Source organism: Bos mutus, chromosome 6, assembly GCF_027580195.1.
Source record: "Bos mutus isolate GX-2022 chromosome 6, NWIPB_WYAK_1.1, whole genome shotgun sequence".
NCBI lineage: Eukaryota > Metazoa > Chordata > Mammalia > Artiodactyla > Bovidae > Bos > Bos mutus.
Window position 1 is genome coordinate 56,884,780 of NC_091622.1, and position 18,653 is coordinate 56,903,432.

The 18,653-nt window shown below is 43.1% G+C and overlaps 1 protein-coding gene across 2 annotated transcripts in view; it reads left to right on the forward strand.

The window, feature by feature from the left end:
- The window catches only part of PGCKA1 (PDCD10 and GCKIII kinases associated 1), an 82,033-nt gene that overhangs the window by 51,151 nt on the left and 12,229 nt on the right, over positions 1–18,653 (forward strand). For both annotated transcript variants that reach the window (XM_070372256.1, XM_070372255.1), the window contains exon 2: positions 8,164–8,219. In XM_070372256.1, coding sequence (XP_070228357.1) covers positions 8,200–8,219 — 20 coding nt within the window. In that variant the 5' untranslated portion in view covers positions 8,164–8,199. The remainder of the gene's footprint in view (positions 1–8,163; positions 8,220–18,653) is intronic.

Sequence of the window (18,653 nt, forward strand, 5' to 3'; positions counted from 1 at the left end):
CCTGACCCTTACTTTAGACCTCTACAAGGACAGCAGCATGGTTTAGAAAAATTATTGCTGGGCATCACTTAGCTTCTCAGGGCTGCAGGTCCCAATCCATAGTACATGTGGGCTAGAGTAATTTTTCTCAGGGCTTCCCACCACAAAATGCTGTGATTCTAACTTTAATCTTTATTCATAGCAGTTTAATAGCTATTTCTTTGTTCTTACTGTCTCTCTGCTAAGACTAAGAACTTAACCAGAGTGTCAGTAACACCACAAATCTCACTGTAAACTCGGAGACAGTTAGCCAGGGACAGCTGGTAAGGAATCCACTGCAGTTCGGGAGACCTGGGTTCAATCTCTGGGTTGGGAAGATCCCCTGGAGAAGGGAAAGGCTACCCACTCCAGTATTCTGGCCTGGAGAATTCCATGGACAATCCATGGGATGTCAAAGAGTTGGACATGACTGAGCAACTTTCACTAGCCAGGGATGCTTAATATTTTTTAAAATATTTATGTAATTATTTATTTGGGTGCCTCGAGTCTGAGTTGCAGCACCTGAGATCTTCATTGCTGCATGCAGGCTCTTTGGTGTGGCATGTAGGCTTCTCTCTAGTTGTGGAGCACAGGCTCAGCAGTTGCAGCACGTGGGCTTAGTAGACCTGAAGCATGTGGGATCTTAGTTCTCCATAAGGATGGATGGCATACGTGCTCAACTGTGTCCGACTCTTTATGACCCCACGGACTGTAGCCCACCAGGCTCCTCTGTCCATGGAATTTTCCAGGCAAGAATACTGGAGTGGGTTGCCATTTCCTACTTCAGGGGATCTGCTCAACCAGGGATCAAACTCATGTTCTCTGCATTGGAAGGTGAATTCTTTACCGTTGGACCACCAGGGAAGTCTCAGGACAACCTAACTGACATGTTCAAGTTCCTTTTTTAATACATGGAGTTTCAGTTAGTCATGGCATGGCTGGCCAGTTTGGGGCAGAGAGTGATGGGCTCTTGTAGCAGAGCCCTTGCCCAGGAGCCCTTGCCCTTGCCAATAGAATCATTATAACAGCTACTGGTGATTGATTGCTTACCTGTGTCAGTGTTGTTGTTGTTCATTCGCCAAGTCATGTCCGACTTCTCAACCCCATGGACTGCAGCATGCCAGGCTTCCCTGTCCCTCACCATCTCCCAGAGTTTGCCCAAATTCATGTCCATTGAATCGGTGATGCCAGCCAACTATCTCATCCTCTGTCACTCTCTTCTCTTTCTACCTTCAATCTTTCTAAGCATCGGTGTCTTTTCCAATGAGTCAGCTGTTCGCATCAGGTGGCCAAAGTATTAAAGCTTCAGCTTCAGCATCAGTCCTTCCAAAGAGTATTCAGGGTTGGTTTCCTTTAATATTGACTGGTTTGATCTCCTTGATGTCCAAGGGACTCTCAAGAGTCTTCTCCAGCACCACAGTTTGAAAGCATCAATTCTTTGGTGCTCTGCCTTCTTTATTGTCCAACTCTCACGTCTATACGTGACTACTGGAAGGACCATAGCCTTGACTATATGGACCTTTGTTGGCAAAGTGATGTCTTTGCTTTTTAACACAGTCTAGGTTTGTCATAGCTTTCCTGCCAAGAAAAAATCATCTTCTAATTTCATGGTTGTGGTCACCATCGCAGTGATTTTAGAGCCCAAGAAGAGGAAATCTATCACTGCTTCTACCTCTTCCCCTTCTATTTTCCATGAAGTGATGGAATCGGATGCCATGATCTTAGTTTTTTTAATACTGAGTTTTAAACCGGCTTTTTCACTATGTCAATACCAAGTATGTAATCCATGGTTAACAGCTCTTAAGGTTCTTAAGATGCAGATACTTACAGACTCACAAAGAGTGAAGTCCCTACAACAGATAGATGAGAGCTGAAAATTTCAGCTCTGAAAATTTCCCATGAAGTAATTCCCCATAAGTCTGACTTAGGGTGAATATACAGCCTGATTTTTCTAGAACAGCCATAATGTCAGATCAAGTCATTCAGAGGTTGAAAGAGGTCTGGATTACTTTTTTATTGTTCTCTTCAAGGTTCTTGGTATATTAAAGTAGTAAAATAATGACAGAATGAGATAATAAAAATTAGAGAATATTTTAAAAGCTTTCATGTACAGATCTGCAATATTGCATACATGCATAAAGGTGATAAAATTTTCCTATTTGTATGGAAAGTATTAGTTCATTGGGAACTGTAGGAAATCTACTATGGAAACATGGGGCTGAAGTTCAAAGCTGTGTGATAAACATTGTCTTCTTTCAGTCCTGTCCATGTAGCTCTGGTTGTATATTTGGAGATAGTGGTCAAGAGTCTACATTGAGGCCCTCCATGAATGGGAAGCCTGGGTTATTTGACCTCCTGTATCCCATGTTCCCATACTTCCTACCTGCCCTGATGATGATAGGCTTTATGACAGAAACCCTGTCATAAGGAAGACTCCATGATATAAATGAAAAACTTTCTGAAGCCCAGCTCCACCATTTGCTAGTTGTGTAACCTTATATGAGTTAGTTAAGCTTGCTAAACCATTCTCTATATTCATAAGATGGAGCTAGTAATGCGTATCTCCAAGTTACGGGAAGAAGACGAAATAATGAATGTCAAGCACCAAACGCAAACTGGATGTTCAAGTGTCAGATACCATCACTACCACCACACATACACACACACACTCACGCAGTCTTGCCTCCAATTTGGAGCCCAAGTTTGGGTTTTGAACATCTGATGAGTGTAACTACACTGCCATCCCTGGGCCTAGTAAAGAGTCCTGTGCCCACAATTTCCCCGAGCTCCTGTTCACAAATGAACTGCCAGCCCTACAACTGTGGTGACTTGGCCCCCGGGCCCTGCCTCCTGTTCCGTCCCCCCTCACCTGCCCTTGGTAAATGAAGGTGTGAGAGTCAGCATGTACATCTGAGACACATCTCTTATGCCACATCTGTGAAAAAACTGAGACAGAATCAGACTTTATAAATAGAAAAAGGTAATATCCAAAGGGCATTGGCATAAGCAGGTTTGCAGGATGGTTTACAGCCATTTCTCCTGGGGCCCCTGCTGTTAAGAGGGACATACCTTGTGACCACCACCTGGGAAGAGCTTGTGCTGCAAAGAGAGAAAAAAGATAACATTCATAGAAGTTAAGAATACAGGTCAGGCTTCCTAGGTGGCTTGGTGGCAAAGAATCCACTGCCTGCCAACCAAGAGATGAGGGTCCTTGTGTCAGGAGGATCCCCTGGAGAAGGAAATGGCAACCCACGCTCATATTCTTGCCTGGGAAATCCCATGGACAGAAGTGCCTGTCAGGCTACAGTCCATGGGGTCACAACGAGTCAGATACGACTTAGTGACTAAACAATAAGGATTCAGGTCTGATTCCCTGGCATCTACTGTGCAGGGTTTTTAACTGTTTGGTAAAAGAGGATTTCTGCCTGGATAGGTGATGGCTAGGCAGGTTCCCTTTGCTTTCACCTGGATAAAGCTCTGAAGAGCGGTGATGCCTTATGGATGCAGCATTGCCTGGTTTGTGATGGAGAAACAGCCTCCTGCTGTCTCTTAACAGCTTGGTCCTATAGATCTTTACTTTGTGTCAGAAGAAAATTAAGAAATTGAGAGGCAAAGAAAATCGAAATCAGGTCACTTGTTACAATTATATAAAGCTTATGGTTGGCACCATAGACTTGCAACTTGGAAACTGCAAGGAGGGTGACTTTAACAAAAATGGAAAGTTCCAGAAATGTTAAGCAATAGAGAGAAATGGTTAACTGGCATAATTAATTGGAATAATTTGCAGCCATTAAAAAAATCATTATGGACATTATGGATTGTCATGGAAAAGGCTCAAAATATAATGTTAAAGGGGAAAAAAGCAATACATGAAGTTGTTATATATTGTGTAAAATGGATATGCAAATGGACATAGACTAAAATAAATCCTGAGAAAAAACTGAGCACCTAACCCAGGTTAGATTCCTTGACTAAGGCTTCTTCCCACACTTTTCCTAAACTTTGTGTGCTTATATGTATTTGTGCATATGTCTGTGTAATTATATCTATTTTATATATAAATATGTACACATACAAATATATTTTTAGTGAAAAATTCTTAAAGCATTTGAAAAAGATTGGAGGTATTTGTGAGCAGAGCAGCTGCAAAAGGGGAAAAAAGAAAAATGTTTGTATGCTTTTTAAAAAAGCACTTAGACTTTGCATCAAGGACTAAACTTAAATCCATCAATAGATGAGTGAATTTTACACTTTCTACTGCAGCTGATGTGTTACTGAAGTAATTAGGGCCTTTCTTTTTTCCCATAGAGATTCTAGAGATAAATCACAGTTTTGTTTTTCCTTGGTTTAAATGGCATTCTTCTTTGATCATTGCTTCACAGAGGGAAAAGATATTTCCTTGTGCAAAGTAGTGGTTAACTTCTCACAACCTCAGACAACAAAGGGCCCCTCTGTGAGGACGCAGAAATTCCTCCTGGAATACAGGGAAGGCCCCCAGCTGAACCGTATCCAAGGAAGATGCCGCAAAGCTTGCAAAGCTTGTTGGGAGAAAGGAGCCCAGCTGGAGGTCTTTTCTTTCTATTTAGATATTGGCCCTGCTTAGAGGTGGGGGTGGGGGCAAACCCATAAAAGAAAACCCCAAAACAAGCCTGAATGCATTTACAAATTACAAGGAAAAGTTAATTCTGGCAACCAGTGTTGGTGCCAACTGAGGCTTATCATATTTAGAATTTAACTCCACTTGGGAAGAAAGTTGGGTTTTCTTCTCATGGAAGTTAGAGAAGTACACCGAGATGGGCTGTATGGCATAAATGCTGAGTAAAAGCCAGTCTGTGGGTAGGTTACATGCTGGTTCAGTTGGCCTCGGCCACCTCTACTCTCGGGCCACTGTGAGTGCCACATGTGGCCACTGGTTGTTGTTATGACGTGGGATCCCATCAAGTCAGGCCCTGAGCGTGGCGCCCATAGCGCCCCCTACCTGACTGCTGTGAGTTTACGTGTCACCGTGCTTCCTTTTCCACCACCTGCCAGCCTCTTCCCTCTCCAGCCACCGTCTCATCAGCTTGAGCTTCTCGACCCTGGGAGGGTTTACAGAACAATGGGCAGGCCAGGCTGGCATGTCCTGGGCTCCGGGTGACTGCCAGTGCCCTTCCCTCTTCTTTCTTCCCTTCGCCCTTCTTGAACTTAAATTCCTCTTCCTGATATAGTTAATAAAGTTCCTGGTCAATGAGAGAGCTTTTTGAAAAAGCCAGAAATCAGGGCGATGATGAGAAGAAATGAGAGACGAGGAGACCCTCTTCTCTACTGAGAGCCCCTCATCCCATGTAGATTAAGAACAGTGAGAAGAATGGCAGCTACCATTTCTGAGCTTCTTCTGCACCTACTTATCCTGATTCTTACATTATCTGTATACCTCACATCTGAATAAACAAAGGCCCAGAGAGGTTTAGAAGTTTGCTCAAGGCCACACAGCTAATTAGCGAGGCAAAATTTCCAACTCAGGAGTTCTTGAGTTCCCCAGAACTATCCCCTCTTTTTGCTACACGAAAGTGCTTTCCCAAAGACTCAAAAACTATTAGTCACCATCAGTATTTGCCCTCAACATCTGTGGCCAAACAGTATCAGGACATGTAATAAAGACTCCTTTCTAGTTCCAGCAGTGGCTCCAATTGAAAAAGAGTAAAAGTTCTACTCCATGTACAGATAACTAGTTAAATATCAAACTCACCAAGGCTCTACTTACTAACAGACCCATGGAATGTGGTCCCTTCAGGGGTTCCATGTACTTGAAAACACTGTAAAAATCACCATTTAGGAACCTGTAGACCAGTACCATCAAGTAGAACTTTCTGCAGTGAGAAAAATGTTCTATGAACACACTGTCTGATATGACAGCCACTAGCCACATGTGGCTTTCAAGCTGTTGAAATGTGGCTGGCTGGTGTAACCCAGGAATTGAACTTTTCATGTATTTATTTTTTAGTAATTTAAATAGCCACATATGGCTAGTAGTTACCACATTGGACTGTGTGGCTCTAGAATATTCTGGCAGGTTGATTGCTGGTCCCCACATTTTCATGATGCTTTGCCAATAGGCTTTATTATAGGACTGGATCGTAATTACTTGTTTTTGTTTTGCCCACCTCACTAGGCTGTAAGCAATTAATTTTGCTAGATCATCTGTTATTAGCACATGACCTGGCCCACAGTTGTCACCAAATCACGTCCAAACTCTTTGTGACCCTATCGACTACACCACTCCAGGCTTCCCAGTCCTTCACTATCTCCCAGAGTTTACTCAAACTCATGTCCGTTGAATCAGTGATGTGATCCAACTATCTCATCTTCTACCACCCTCTTCTCTCCACAGTAGTAGGCATTAAATAATTAATGTAGGCTAAATAAATGAATGGGAATCAGCTTTATTTGAAAGCATCATTGTTATTGCTTGCTATCATCTAGTTCACACTTTCTCCTGACTTTGCTCTTAGGACTAGATTGGTTCCCAAATTTCCAGACGAAGCCCAGACTGCCCACTTATGAGTACATCTTTCATTCCTCAAAGAGAATCACTTCTTTAGCTGATTATTTTGGTTATTTGCCTCAGTAATGTTTCTATTACCATTTCTTGATTTTTTTTTTTTTTTTTTCGGTTTTAGACATTATCTTCCACTGTGGAAGAAGATGGTTCAACTTCCACCCCCTGCCCCACCACACATAAGGAATGTCCCCCCTCCCTATAGAACTCCACCTCCAGTTTTAGTTAGATAAATAGCTAGTATTTATTATAACTACATAACTGCTGTTCATAGCTAAGCCAAGTAGAGAATTAGAACTACATTTTCTTTCCTGCACAGTTTTTTTTCTGAAGGTAACAAATGATTTGTTTTTTTCATTTGTTCAGTATTCTGCATCCTTACCACTAATTTGACACCAAATTCTTTCCCTAGCATGTGTATTTTTCTCTGTAGGATACTTCAGTGATTCTGTCAGTTTCTTCTCTTAAAAGAAAACTGCCCAGAGCCTTCTTACCTTCTGCAGTGGGAATGAGCTTCCAGTGCTGGGATTCTGGAATCTCCATGGCGGTTGTCCTAGGCGTTCCTTTTGTCTCTCTCCTGTGTTTAATGTCCTATTTCTTATATTCCTTGCCTTCCCCTCTTGGTTTACTTCCTCATTTGTTTATTACATCTTCTAATAGACTCCTTTCCAGGAAGGGATGGTAAAATTTTTGAGACTTTTCTTATCTGAAAATGTCTTTATTGTACCTTCTCATTTCCTTGGTAATTTGGGCAAATTTAGAATAGTGTGTAGGAGATCAAACCAGGATATCCTAAAGGAAATCAACCTTAAATATTCATTGAAAGGACTGATGCTGAAGCTGAAGCTCCAATACTTTGGCCACCTGATGTGAAGAGCCGAGACACTGGAAAAGACCCTGATGCTAGGAAAGATCGAGGGCAGGGGGAGAAGGGGGTGACAGGATAAGATGGTTGGATGGCATCACCGACTCAATGGACATGAGTTTGAGAAAACTCTGGGAGATAGTGAAGGACAAGGAAGCCCAGCATGCTTTAGTCCATGGGGTCGTAAAGAGTCAGACATGACTAAGCACAGCACAGCACTGTGTATGTATTTAAGAAGTCTAAAACCATTCTGATCCCCAGCTCTTTGTATATGGTCAGTTTTTCCTTTGTAGAAGCCTGTAGGAGCTTTACTTTTACCTCACTTCTGAAATATCACAATGATGTTTCTTGGAGTTGGGTTTAGTTTTATTCATCACTTTGGTCACTTGATGAGTGCTTTTATCTAAAATCTCATTCCTTCAGTTATGTAAATGTTTCTCAATAGCTTTCCTGTTGTGCTGTTTAAATCTCACTACAACCATATTTTATAGATGAAACACTGATATTTGGGTAAATGATTAATTGGGCATTAATTGATTGTTAATTCAGTATCGCAGGCCTGGTAAATTTCAAAGCCCTTGTCTGCCTGGAGTCACTGGTCCAGGCCAGGAATCCTTTCCCCCACATCACTACCTACGTCTCTCTCCGGAAATGCTCTCTGTTGTTACTTTCAAGATGCATCTTGGCTATGAAAAGGAGGTAACTGGCAGGCCTGTTTTCAACTGTTTTTTGTTTCTTTTAGCTGCAGGAAGAGAAGTTAAATGTCTAGAGAAACCTAATGGACAATTTCCACAACAGGTAAGCTCTTCTCTTTGTTATGTTTTGGGAAGAAGGTCTATTCTTTCCACTTTCCATTAAATTTTCTATTATTTGGTCTCCCTCTGCAGTTTTTATTACCTGAAACATTAAATCTGGTAGACAAGGCAATCTTTCAGATTCATTCAGGTTTGAGTAAAATGCTGTTATTTTCTTTTTCCATTTGTTGTTTGGGAACAAAGAACAAAGTTTGTTTGTTCTAAAACAAGTAACATACAACATGACCCATCTAAGTCTTCACATTGAACAATGTACAGTGTGAGGCTAAAACAAGAACGCTGAGTATTACCTTGTTTGAGCTCAGTTAGCTCCACTCCAATATTTCACCACCCTGTGCATGCCCCCAAAGCACAGCAAGTATTAATGTGGGGCTTATAATTAATTTTAGACAGTAGATAATTTACACCTATGGAATCCACAAATAATGAGGAGCAGTTGCACACATAAAGCGCATGGAACACCCGGTGCATGGGACACTCTATGGAAGTTTGCTATTTTTAGTGTCATCTTTGTTACTCTATGTTATTAAATCCTGAGGCTATTGGACGCCTTTGAAAAGTTTTTAGTTCAGTTCAGTTCAGTCACTCAGTCGTGTCCAACTCTTTGAGAGCCCATGAATTGCAGCACCGCCAGGCCTCCCTGTCCATCACCAACTTCCGTGATGGAGACTCATGTCCATTGAGTCGGTGATGCCATCCAACCATCTCATCCTCTGTCATCCCCTTCTCCTCCCACCTTCAATTTTTCCCAGCATCAGGGCCTTTTCTAGTGAGTCAGTTCTTTGCATCAAGTGGCCAAAGTATTGGAGTTTCAGCTTCAGCATCTGTCCTTCCAATGAATATTCAGGACTGATTTCCTTTACAATGAAAAGTTTTAAGCAAGGGGACTGATAAGATTCAGGTTTGTGGCCTAGAAAGATCCCATGACTTCCGTGTGGCCAATGTCTTAGAAGACATGGGGATGCAGTGGCAAGAGGCTTTGCAATAACTCAGGTAAGAGAGAAGTGATAATGTCTTAGGACAGGGCAGGGGCAGAGCACACGGAGAGACAAGAGTGGGCCTCAGAGAGCGTGTCAGAGGTCGCCTTCCCCTGGAATGTGGTCTAGACCCCTACCAACCCCTTTATCTGCTCGCTTTCAGCCATAAGTCTTTTCCCAAGATTACTTGGGCACTTGTTGCCTTATAGAACACAATGCATGACACACTTTATTTTATTTTAATATTTATTCTTTCTTTCTTTCTTTGGCTGCATCGGGTCTTAGTTGTGGCACTCGAAATCTTCATTGTGTCATGCAGGCTATTGCGTTGTGCTGCACAGTATCAGTAGTTACAGCACACGGGCTCCAGAGTGCACGGGCTTCCGTTGCAGCACATGGGCTCTCGAGTTGCAGCGAGCAGGCTTAGTCGCTCTGTAGCATGTGGGCTCTTAGTTCCCAACCAAGGAGCAAACCTGCATCCCCTGCATTGCCAGGCAGATACGTAACCACTGTACCACCAGGAAAGTCCCCATACTTAAAATTCATACTCTTAGCACTCCCTCAGTCATGTATTTATGCATCTGTCTTCACTGCTAGACTGTGAATTCTTTTCAGCTCCCTGGAACTGAATTTGGTACTTGCACAAAATTGGTGCTCAGGAAATATTTGATGCGTGAATAACTGGTGAACCCTTTAACATACAGCAGAGCTCTCTGCCTCTTGTGTCCTGGTCACTAGCAGAGTGTTTTATCCTCAGATTCTCAAGGATATTCAAGGCCTTGAAACCACGCTTATTCTTCTTAAGTGCAAACTTCAAAGAAATAATGGACATGAGTTTGAGCAAACTCTGGGAGATAGTGAAGGACAGGGAAGCCTGGTGTGCTGCAGTCCATGGGGTCACAAAGAGTGACTGAAGAACAACAAAAGGAACATCAGTGTCCAAATTCTGCACATGCAGTGTCATCTACAAACATGGGAGAGTCTGTTTTTTCTTGTCCTCTGACCAGTCCACACTTCCCACCTTGAGTGGGAAGCCTGTATTATAAAATACAGCGGTTGTGTAGTAGGATGTTCTTTAAGAGTCGCTGAAGTTTGGCCGTCTAGAATACTGGAGATTAACCAGAACTAGTCCATTCCAAGCATCCAGCCTTGAGCTGTGCTTGCTTTTAAAGTCATCATTATTTGTAGCTTTATAAGACTGTAGCATTTATAAACTGTAGAAGTTTATAAACTGCTGTCCACATCGCCTCCTCTTCAACTTCTTCATTTCCAGAACTTCATTTTTTCTAAATGCTTCAGTTATCTTCCAGACTTCCCCCACCTTCCAGATAAGGCTACTTACCAATGTTAGCGACACACCCTGTGTTGGAGACACGCCTGACTCTCGTGGGATTCCAGGGAGGATTGGGTCAGAACATCACCCATTTCTGTTCTCCGTGTCTAAAAGTCACTGCTGCTGCTGCTAAGTTGCTTCCGTCGTGTCCAACTCTGTGGGACCCCATAGACGGCAGCCCAACAGGCTCCTCTGTCCCTGGGATTCTCCAGGCAAGAATACTGGAGTGGGTTGCCGTTTCCTTCTCCAATGCATGAAAGTGAAAAGTGAAAGTGAAGTCGCTCAGTCGTGTCCGACTCTTAGCGACCCCATGGACTGCAGCCTACCAGGCTCTCCGTCCATGGGATTCTCCAGGCAAGAATACTGGAGTGGGTTGCCATTACCTTCTCCTAGGCCAGGGTTAAAAAATTTTCTCACAGACGATGGCCATGAAGGTGAGAGCAGCCCACATCTATTAAGAACCTGCTACTTGCTAGTCACACTCTGCCAGGTCCATCACATGTATAAGTCGTGTGGTTCTCAGAGGAACCCTTCACGATTCCGTGTCACTGTTTCCCTATCTAGTGTCTGGCAAAGCTTAGACTCTGAGAGGTTAAGCTACTCAAGATCATCCAGCTTATGTCAGGCCAATCCAGACTTTTGACTCCAGAGCCCACTCCCTTAATTATGATAGACAGACTGTCCTCTATCTACTGGGTCTTAAAATTCTTCGTCCTCTTCTTCTAGAACCAGATATGATTTTTACACACATTCTTTGACCAGTCATTCTGTTGAGGTGGCTATAAAAATGAAATCAATTATGAACTAATAATGCAAGGGTATCTCTGATGAGTTTAAGCAGATATCCTACTAAAGATTGGTGATGCTGAGCTTCCTATATAACTTAAGTCAAAGTCAAGAGGATCAGCCCAACAAGCTGAGTTGAGATGAGTCATGTCAGATGATACTGTGATTACGGGTGGTCAAGAGTGTGATGGGAGGGGGGCCACCGAATCCCACATGAAAAAGACATAGAACTGCACATGTTAAGTGAAAACACATCATCTTCACTTCAAATTTTAAAAGTCTTCTCAAATTGTATTATCTGAAGAGTCTCCAAAGTGTACTTGTTCATATTCTTAGAAACTAAAAGCCACCCAGAAGGTGATGGCCTGTCCCCATCTTCAGTTGAGCCTGAGTGTTTGTGCTGTGGACATTATCCCTGAACACATGTGGTTTGGTTTGGTTACCAGTGACATGGTCTACTAGTTCATCAGTGAACAAGTTTCTACCCAAGTAGCAGAATTCATGGTAAACACCTAATCCCATATCATTGATGATAGTCTGTCATGTTAAGTGAGATTGTGTATGTGATCCCTGGGTCAGGAAGATCCTCTGAGGTAGGAAATGACCTCCCACTCCAGCACTCTTGCCTGGGAAATTCCTTGGACAGAGGAACCTGATGGGCTACAATACAGTCTATGACACGACTGAGCAACTGAGCATGCACGCACGTATATGTGATTAGCTGAGCTCTCTGTAATGTCTCTTTCACTTCAGAGCTGTCTGTGGTCATTTGCAAGACTTCCTCAAAACATATTTCAAAAGCAACTGATAAATGCATGGTGATATCTGGACTCCCAGCTCTAAGAGTTATAGATACTGTCTTCAACTGTTGAATTAGAAACTCCCTGAAGGATTTGGAAGGAAAGTTATGACCAACCTAGGTAGCATATTCAAAAGCAGAGACATTGCTTTGCCAACAGAAGTCCGTCTAGTCAAGGCTATGGTTTTTCCAGTGGTCATGTATGGATGTGAAAGTTGGACTGTGAAGAAAGCTGAATGCCAAAGAATTGATGCTTTTGAACTGTGGTGTTAGAGAAGACTCTTGACAGTCCCTTGGACTGTAAGGAGATCCAACCAATCCATTCTAAAGGAGATCAGTCCTGGGTGTTCATTGGAAGGACTGATGTTAAAGCTGAAACTCCAATACTTTGGCCACCTCATGCGAAAAGTTGACTCATTGGAAAAGACTCTGATGCTGGGAGGGATTGGGGGCAGGAGGAGAAGGGGATGACAGAGGATGAGATGGCTGGATGGCATCACCAACTCAATGATCATGAGTTTGAGTGAACTCCGGGAGTTGGTGATGGACAGGGAGGCCTGGTGTGCTGCGATTCATGGGGTCGCAAAGAGTCGGACACGACAGAGCAACTGAACTGAACTGAACTGAAGGATTTGGGGGTGTATTAAAAATAAACTTCCTGCTACTACATTGATAATGGGGAATAGATTAATAGCACCCACATGAATAATAGAGAATGCCCTTCATATTTCAGCAGACATAAAAGACACCTAAACTTATTTATTAACCACAGTCACCCATATGTGTTAATGATATTGAGTATTTTCATGAGATTACTGAAAATAGTGTGAAGGTCCATGTGTTCCCTATACTTTCTCCAGTGGCAGTTTTAGAATATCTATCTACTAGGAAGGTTTCAGAGCTTAGAAGGGAAGACAGGAGACTTGTCTAGAAGTTGTTTTGCACAGTAAACAGACTGATCTGGGGTGGGAAAGGCAAGAGAAATTGACGGAGATGACGGAGAGGCTAAAGTCCCTTCCCCAACCACCACTGACACCCACCATGACTTGTCCTACATCAGAAATTAGCAACAAGTACATTGGATACTACCCATCTGTACAGAGTTCAACACTCTTATTGTATATCACTTAATAACTAGCTAGGAAGCCAGAACTTCCCTGGTGGCTCAGAGGATAAAGCGTCTGCCTGCAATGCAGAAGACCCTGGTTCAATCCCTGGGTTGGGAAGATCCCCTGGAGAAGGAAATGCCAACCCACTCCAGTATTCTTGCCTGGAGAATCCCATGGACAGAGGAGCCTGGCGGGCTACAGTCCACGGGGTCGCAAAGAGTCGGACACGACTGAGCGACTTCACACACAGGAAGCCTTTAGTCAGGATATTATTTGTATTAGGGAAGGTCCAGTCAAGAATGAGAACTCTTCCTTTCAAACAGAAGGATGTTATAGTCAGTGGGTTATGTGGGTATTGGAAGATCTGGGAAACCAAATGAGATGCTGAGTTAAACACGGAGATGGTCAAGGCAGGAAGACATTACCATCCTAAGGGGAGCCCAGAACCAGGTGCTGGGTCGGTGGCTGGAGCCTGGTGAGGCACCATAGCGGGTGGGGCTCTTGCACATCTCTTGCTGTGGACGAGAGCTGGCCACTACCGGGATGAGCAGGATGCCGTCCAAAGCAGAGAGAGGAAGGGAACCAGACCCTGCCTTCCCTCATCCTCTCCTTCTTCCACCAGTACCTTCCACTGGTGGGACTCACCCAGATCCAGACAAGGGCTCCTCAGTGTTAGGGTGCCCTGAAAAACTGAGCGGGCAAGGGAGGCAGAGACCGATCGAAGAGCAGACAGGCAGTGGACCGGCCCAATGCTGGCATTGTTTCGACTATTAGTTGGGTTTGTTTCCACTGTTCCTCAGTTAGTAAACATTTAGGTTGTCCAAACTGATCCCTTTATTATTGGACACTTGGTTTATTTTCACTTTCTCCTGTTATAGTACCCATAGAGAAGGATAGAGGAACGTAAGTTAAAAACTGTTAAAAAGCAAATTCTGAAGAACAGAATTTTTAGAAACTTAACAGGATTATAAGCTGCGCCCATTGGCAGTGGAATTGGAAGCAGTGATTACTGGTATTAGTTTCTGACCAACATAAAGTTATGTTTTGGCCAACTTGGTTTGGGCCATGCCATCTGTCACCGAAAGAGGCCAGTGGTAATGGTAACCACCTCACTGTTGCCTGAAATTCCCCAAGACACAGAGTTCTTAGAGTGTTAGGCCTCTCCCTTTAAGTAGAGCTCGCCTAGACCAACCAGTAACATTGGCAAAACAAAGACTCCTGCCTGCGTTTATTTCCTTAAAACCATAAAGCTGTAGTTCTCAGAGTGCGGTCCTTAGACAGCAGTGTTAGCACCACCTGGGAGCTTGTTGGAAATGCAGGCTATCGGGCCCCACACAGACCCAGGAGGACGCCTGATGGCCCTGGTGCCCTCTGCCTCTCAATGTCCCCCAGGATCCCACCCCTGTCACCTGCACACCTTGGTTCAGTAATGAATTGCACCCCTCCTGACCTAAGTAGGAGCCTACCCCCAGGAATTTACAGTCCAGACAATAGGGGAATAGCTTCTCAAACTTTTCCCTAGAACCTTTCTCCCCAGGGTACAGGAAGAAGGACCTGGTCTAGAGGGCTGACCACAAGTTACCAACAGAACTTGTAAATTTCTGCATACCTTTGTTTAATTCTAATAATTGAGGCACAATTTGCCTTTTCAAACACAATATTCTGAATTTCTTTTAAATACAAAGTAATGGGCTTCTTCCCCAGAAACCTTTGAACTGGGCCAGATTTATTTTATAGCTTATCTTTACCCCCTAGAATATGGTCATGTACCCTCATCCAGAAGATGGGGCCCCAAGACCAGCTCACACCGTGGGCAGCACACAGGGCCTGGGGCGAGCACAAGGATGGCCCTAGGGAAGGAACTGTGAAATGGACAGGTCCAGCTGCAGCAGATCTAACCCAGGGCAGGAAGTGAACCCCTCCATATCCTATCCTGCCTCCCCTAGTCCTTCCCCAAAACTTTCATCCAGGCATCAGGTCCCATTTGTGTGAAGAGAGGTGTCTGTAGAATTGCAGGAGTCTTTTGACCCATCCATGGTCTGGCCAGGCTACAGAGTAAATCCCATGCCCAGCCAGAGCTGGAGGAAACTCTGCCATAAGGTGGTACCGTGGCTACCAGAACTTAACACAATAATTATCTGAATGTTTACCAAATTACCTACTCTGTAACTTCGCCACATGGCAGAGCACCTACACTGTTTAAGCCCTAATTCTCCTGTATTTAAGGCCTTTCGCATACTAAGTCCCTCCCTTGAAATTAAATACCCAATGTATACTGCCATCTGGCGGCTAATAGATGAAACCACATGTATGAAATACTGTTCAGTCCCTAAGTGGTGTTAGGCACTTTGCAACCCCATGGACCGCAACACTCCAGGCTTCCTTGTCCTTCACTATCTCCCAGAATCTGCTCAAACTCGTGTCCATTGAGTTGGTGATGCCATCCAACCATCTTATCCTCTGTTTTCCCCTTCTCTTCCTGCCCTCAGTCTTTCCCAGCATCAGGGTCTTTTTCCAATGCATTTGCTCTTCGCATCAGGTGGTGAAAGTATTGGAGCTTCAGCATCAGTCCATCCAGTTAGTAGTCAGAGTTGATTTCCTTTTTAATACCCTGTGTAGATTTGTCATAGCTTTTCTTCCAAGGAGCAAGTGTCTTTTACTTTCATGGCTGCAGTCACCGTTCTCAGTGATTTTGGAGTCCAAGAAGATAAAATCTGTAACTATTTCCAATTTTTCCCATCTATTTGCCATGAAGTGATGGGACTGGATGCCCTGATCTTACTTTTTGAATGTTGAGTTTTAAGCCAATTTTTTCGCTCTCCTCTTTCACCTTCATCAGAGGCTCTTTAGTTCCTCTTCACTCTCTGCAATTAGAGTGGTATCATCTGCATATGTGAGGTTGTTGATATTTCTCCCTGCAATCTTGAGTCCAGCTTGTGTTTCTTCCAGTCCAGCGTTTCTCATGATGTACTCTGCATAGAAGTTAAATAGGCAGGGTGACAATATACAGCCTTGATGGACTCCTTTTCCAATTTGGAACCAGTTTGTTGTTCCATGTCTCGTTCTAATTGTTACTCCTTGTTCTGCATACAGGTTTCTCAGGAGACAGGTAAACCTAATTCCCATTTCTTTAAGAATTTTTCACAGTTATTGTGATCCACACAGTGAAAGGCTTTAGCATAGTCAATGAAGCAGAAGGGGATTTTTTTTTTAATTCCCTTGCTTTTTCTATGATCCAGAGGATGTTCGCAATTTGATCTCTGGTTCTTCTGCTTTTTCTAAATCCAACTTATACATCTGGAAGTCCTCAATTCATGTACTGCTGAAGCCTAGCTTGAAGAATTTTGAGCATAATCTTTCTGGCATGTGAAATGAGTGCAATTATACAATAATTTGAACATTGTTTAACATTGCCCTTCTTTGGGATTAGAATGAAAACTGACCTTTTCTAATCTGTGGCCACTGCTGAGTTTTCCAAATTTGCTGACGTAATGAGTGACGTAATGAGCACTTTAACGCCATCATCTTTTAGGACTTGAAATAGCTCAGCTAGAATTCTGTCACCTCCACTAGCTTTGTTCACAGTAATGCTTCCTAAGACCCACTTGACTTCACATTCCAGGATGTCTAGCTCTAGGTGAGTAACCACACCATCATGGTTATCCGGGTCATTAAGACCTTTTTTGTATAGTTTTTCTGTATATTTTTACCACCTCTTCTTAATATCTTCTGCTTCTGTTAAGTCCATACCATTTCTATCCTTTATTGTGCCCATCCTTGCATGAAATGACCCCTGGGTATCTCTAATTTTCTTGAAGAGATCTCTAGCCTTTCCCATTCTGTTGTTTTCCTCTGTTTCTTTGCATTGTTCACTTTAGACTTTCTTAACTCTCCTTGATATTCTATCAGAACCCAAATCAAGAGGATCCAGTTCCCTTTTGCAAAACATACTGGATCACAAGCTGCTGCTTATTGTGAAATTCTGTGGACTCAGAAACGAACAGAACCTAGTAAGAGATATTATGGTATTAATATAATAAGAAAGATATAATATATAAATATTATATAGTTAATGTTAATAATGAAAACAGTAACAGCAGAATTATAATAGGTACACTGTGCCTGTGTGCGCTAAGTCGCTTCAGTCATGTACAGCTCTGTGCAACCCCATGGACTGTAACAGCCCGCCAGGCTCCTCCATCCATGGGATTCTCCAGGCATGGGTTGCCATGCCCTCTTCCAGGGTATCTTCTTGTCCCAGGGATTGAACCCGAGTTTCTTATGTCTCCTGAATTGGCAGGTGGCTTCTATATGACTAGTGCCACCTGGGAACCACTCTCTAATTTATATATCCATTTACTTATCCATAAAATACTGGCTTCCAACTTCTGTACACAGCTGGTAGGAATGTAATGTTGCAGCCACTATGGAAACCAGTATGGAAGATCTTCGGAAAACTAAAAATAGACTACCATATGACTCAGCAATTCCATTCCAAGGTATATATCCAAAAAAAACCTACAACGCTAGTACAAAAAGATCCAGGCACGCCAATGTTCATAGCAACACTGTTTATGGAAGCCATGATATGGAAGCAACCTAAGTGTCCATAAACAGATGAATGGATAATGAAGGTGTGATATATGTAATATAATGGAATATGATTCAGCCATAAAAACAAATTAAATTCTGCCATTTACAACAACATGGATGGACCTAGAGTATGACGTTTAGTGAAAGAAATCAGACAGAGAAAGACGAATACTGAACAATTTTATTCATATGTAGAGTCTCAAAAATGAAACAAAAGAATACAGCGGAACAGAAACAGACTCACAGATACAGAAAACAAGCTAGTGGTGTTAACAGTGGGGAGAAGGAGGAGAGGAGGGGCCAGGCGGTGGCATGTGATTAAAACTATCGTGTACAAAATAGATAAGCAATAAGGACATATTGTACAGCACAGGGAAATGTAACCAGTATTTTGTGGTAACTTTAAATAATTTACAAAATATTGAATCACTGTGCTGTACACCTGAAACTAATATAATATCGTAAATCAACTATCCTTCAGTTAAAATAATTATAGGGATTTTTCTGGCAGTCCACTGATTAGGACTCTCTGCTTTTACTGCCTGGAGAAGGCAATGGCAACCCATTCCAGTACTCTTGCCTGGAAACTCCCATGGACGGAGGAGCATGGTGGGCTGGAGTCCATGGGGTTGCTGAGGGTCGGACTTCACTTTCACTTTTCACTTTCATGCATTGGAGAAGGAAATGGCAACCCACTCCAGTGTTCTTGCCTGGAGAATCCCAGGGACTCGGGAGCCTGGTGGGCTGCCATCTCTGGGGTCGCACAGAGACGAACACGACTGAAGCAACTTAGCAGCAACAGCAGCAGCAGCTTTTACTG